At 38.8% G+C, this 4074-nt stretch overlaps 1 protein-coding gene across 1 annotated transcript; it reads right to left on the bottom strand.

Annotated features, from left to right (window-relative positions):
• Positions 1-9: 9 nt before the first annotated feature.
• Positions 10-4065, bottom strand: LOC119343809 (casein kinase 1-like protein HD16). Its single transcript, XM_037614573.1, has 5 exons — positions 3931-4065; positions 3352-3422; positions 3171-3265; positions 1404-1443; positions 10-88 (listed from the first exon to the last, which is right to left on the bottom strand). The coding sequence occupies exons 2-5, from the start codon at positions 3408-3410 to the stop codon at positions 58-60; spliced, it is 225 nt and encodes a 74-aa protein (XP_037470470.1). The 5' UTR covers positions 3411-3422; positions 3931-4065; the 3' UTR covers positions 10-57.
• Positions 4066-4074: the final 9 nt, after the last annotated feature.

The following is a 4074-nucleotide window of genomic DNA, read 5'->3' as shown; positions in this document are numbered from 1 at the left end:
ATCAAGCGCTCACCTGAACCAAGAAGAGGCAGCCGCCATTGCCAAGGTTGTAGAAGATTAGGTGACCTCAAAAAATAAGCTAAATTTCCTGAAAAAGGAAACATGATGAAACTTTACACTCTTAACACTTACGCACAACACTAGAGACAGCTTAAGCAATCATAATAGTGACCAAACCAAAATTAAACACAATAGCTATGTCCGGGAAGAAACACCCTTGATCATCACAGGACTACAAATCAATTATCATCTAATATACAATAGCAACTAGAAGCAACAAAGTAGCTTCCAGTACGATAGTTCTTCATCCAACTCTGAAAACCAGGAGATAAAACCAAGTGTAGTATCATATTCCTGACAGTTAGAACATGGACCAAAAGTATAGTGGTGCCACATCTAAGAGCAAGTGTTTTCATGTCCATCTAAGATGTGAGGACAACAAAAACAAATCAACAAGAGTCTCAGTGGTTCTCGAAATGCAGAATGATAACAAAACTACAGGAAGTTATATTCAAGGTCTCAGAATATAAAAAAACGAGACCAAACAGAAGCCCTTGGCGGCATTCTTTTATAGAAGAAACAACCTGAGACAAATGGAGTCTAAGACTCAAACATGCACCTACACAACTTACCAACAGAGCGACGACTCTGTTCTCAAAGTCTCAGAATATGAAAAATGCGTTTCACACCTAGAATCCACCTAGGTTTATCTCACTAGGTCAACGAAGCTAGGAAATAGCTTCAGGCAACATGTTTCTAGATACACAACAAAGGACTAAGTTAGGCAGATATGACTGGTTTATGCCCAACACAGATAGGGAATATATGACAATTTCACATGACAGATTGTTTCTATGACACTTTTATCTCATAAATGTCAAAAGGGTACTATTTGTTTCTCCCATACCTTCCTTACAAGTAAGAAATTTTACTAGTCCATGGCCATTTGATTCCAGATATGCAGGTCAAGAAAAAATACAGCGAACAATTAATAGCAACTGGCAAAAAAGCATACATAGTCTACACAGAAATAGTGAAGAAATTCAGTAGACAAACCAGAAATAGTGCCAGATTGGGGATTAATAGATTCTATAAACCATGAGGCAATCTAAAACACTTAATTCTCCGGGGCTAAATCCACTCAAATGGTGACCATCACCACAGCCAAAAAAAACTAGAGATTGCCATGGCGCGATGGCGAGCACAAAGCTCTCCATGACACCATGGTCATGGACTCAAACAGCAGAAGAGAAATGGTGGCGCTGGTTATCACAACAGACTATTACCATAGCCTCAAATCATAGAAATTTCCATGGCCAGCATAGATCCTACCATGGCTCTATGGCCATGGACACACAGAGCGGAAGAGAAAGACATGAGAGGAAGGGAGTGCCTTATCTTACCTACGCCACCACTGCAGCTTCATCACAACAACGATCACCTCTGCAAGAGGAAAACACAAATGAAAAAAGAACAACTTTGGGGAAACAAGTGAGCAAAGGTCCATGGCTTTAAAGAATGTAAACATGTGTTGAGGGTTGATAAGCAGGATGTAGGACGCATACACTTGGAGCTACTCTACAACATATGTGGTTTAAGCAAATCATAATAAATGTTGACCAAACCAAATGAAAAACAATTCTTGTACGTGTCCTGGAACCCATTCAGCAATACAACATCATCCCTCACCATCTAAGAACGGAATAGTACACATTGAACAACACCAAAGCGACACTGCCCACGGCCATGCCTTGGTAAAAAAAAGGGCCTATAAAATCAAAAATGCCTGACGCACAAGTTTGAAAACCAGGAAGCAACAAACTACAATGCTTGTGTTGCTTTACTTGATGTAAATATATTTGCAGTTCCAGAATAGATAGCGATACCATATTAGGCATAGGTGCAAGATAGGAAAGAAATGATTTAGTGTGAAAAGAATTGGTCAAATTAAGTCCTTCAACTATGAATGTTCTCACGTCGATGTGTAGATTTTTATCAATGTCTTTCCTTCCCGTGCAAGAAAAGAGTTGTGTAGTCACAGAAAAAAATGAGTGGGTACATGAAAACGGTAGTTTCTCATTCAAACATCTTAGCTACAGCAAGAACAACTGATATATTTCTGAAAAGATATATCCTACTTCAAGCAAGCAGATATCCATGGCAGTACAGTTGTATGTTCAGAAAGAGTGGCTTCAAAGAGGAGCAGCTGGTAAACATCTTCCATGAATACAAAAAAAGAAGAAAGAAGCCAGCTTAAGCTGTTAGGAATGCCAACACAAGAGAAATGCTCACGATTGCCATGTCGAATTCCATGAATTCCACAGGCTAGGCCCAAGCAAACAGATTCCTTGATATCTCTCATCAGTAGCCCGCCGACTACAAATGATTCCACAACATCCAATACAACCACTACTATTCAATAGTGGAGTATCTCACTCCTCTGGGCAACAAAACTATTAATAACTCGATCGATTATGTGGCTGGCCGCAACTAATTTTTTTAAGAGACGGGTGTACATGTACTAGCAGTAATTAACCTACTTACTGTTGGTACTTACTACAGTTTGATTTCTCCTCAAGATGACTTGTTTTTCAGAGAGAGACCATGCACTGTTAAGGCACTACTAGTTGTTGTAGCTAGTAGTATTGATCAAACGCTGCAGACGGCTCCATGGCACTTGGATGATCACATAGACATTGGAATGTGCTGCTCGTATTTAAAGCGGAAAGAGAGAAAAAAATAAAAACTGAATCGACCTGGAACAAGACGGGACCCAAAAACTGAATCTGCCTAGAAAATTTTCTCGTGTTTCATAACCAACCATAACATAGAGAAACTAGGCATTACTACAACCAAAAAAGAAAAAAAAGAAAAGTCGGTCCAAGCCATTAGAAAGACCAACAGAAGAAAGAAACTCACGTCTGCCCTATTGAATTTGGACAAGTGATGAATCATAAATAAGCTTCTCACTTTATTGCTGCCAAATGATAAATCTTATATGATCCAGAGTTCCAGAAACAAAAAGCAATGAAGAACACCGAAGGTCCAAAGTAGTCAAGATTATCAAGTTTGAATCATCTGAACTACCAGTACACTAGCAACAGCATTCTACCAGTAACCCTGCAGCGAAAACTAACAAGTAACAAGGATCTAGATAAAGAGTTGCTTACCTAATCCAAGATCTACAAGAAAAGGTTTCTTTTCTTGAGGAGTTCCAGGCTGGCTGAGATGAAAGTTCTCAGGTTTGACGTCCCATTTTACATATCTGAAAGAAATATACAGAAGCGTCATAAGAAAAGAGGGAAAATGCATGATGCATCAAACATAGCTAACCTTCGGATGCCTGCTTACCCTACAGAATCCATGCTTTCCAGGATAGAAATGGGCTCTGCAGCAATACAAGCTACCATTCTGATAACATGCTGAAAGTTTTTGACACAAGTTAGAAAACCAAGAAGTAACAAACTACAATGCGTGTGTTGCTTGATTTATATACATCTTGATATAAACATATTTGCAGTTCCAGAATAGATAGCAAAACCATATTAAGCATAGGTGCAAGATAGAAAAGAAATGATCGAGTGCGAAATGGTCAGACTAAGTCCTTCAACTACGAATGTTCTCGTGTAGATGTGTAGATTCTTACCAATTTCTTTCCTTCACGAGCAACAGAAGAGCAGTTTATTCAGAGGAAAAAAATTAATGGAGGCACGAAAATGGTAATTTCTCATTCAAACATCTTAAATACTGCAAGAATAGCTGATATATATTTCTGAAAAGGTATGGTATATGAAGCAAGTACGTACATATCCATGACTATGTTTAGAAAGAGCAGCTTCCAAGAGAAGCAGCTGCTAAACATCTTCCACGATTTTAACAAGTTAAAAAAAACAATCTAAGCTGTTAGGGGTGCAAAGAGAAGATACTTACTGCTGGTACTTAGTACAGTTAGATTTCTCCTCAAGAAGACTTGTTTTCCAGAGAGAGCCCATTGTTAAGGCACTACTAGTTGCTGCAACTAGTAGTAGTAGTGATCAAATGCTACAGACAGCTCCATATATATGGCACATGGAT

Source organism: Triticum dicoccoides, unplaced genomic scaffold, assembly GCF_002162155.2.
Source record: "Triticum dicoccoides isolate Atlit2015 ecotype Zavitan unplaced genomic scaffold, WEW_v2.0 scaffold14158, whole genome shotgun sequence".
Classification (NCBI taxonomy): domain Eukaryota; kingdom Viridiplantae; phylum Streptophyta; class Magnoliopsida; order Poales; family Poaceae; genus Triticum; species Triticum dicoccoides.
The sequence above is the reverse complement of the archived record's forward strand: the minus strand, read 5'-3'. Positions and strand labels throughout refer to the sequence as shown.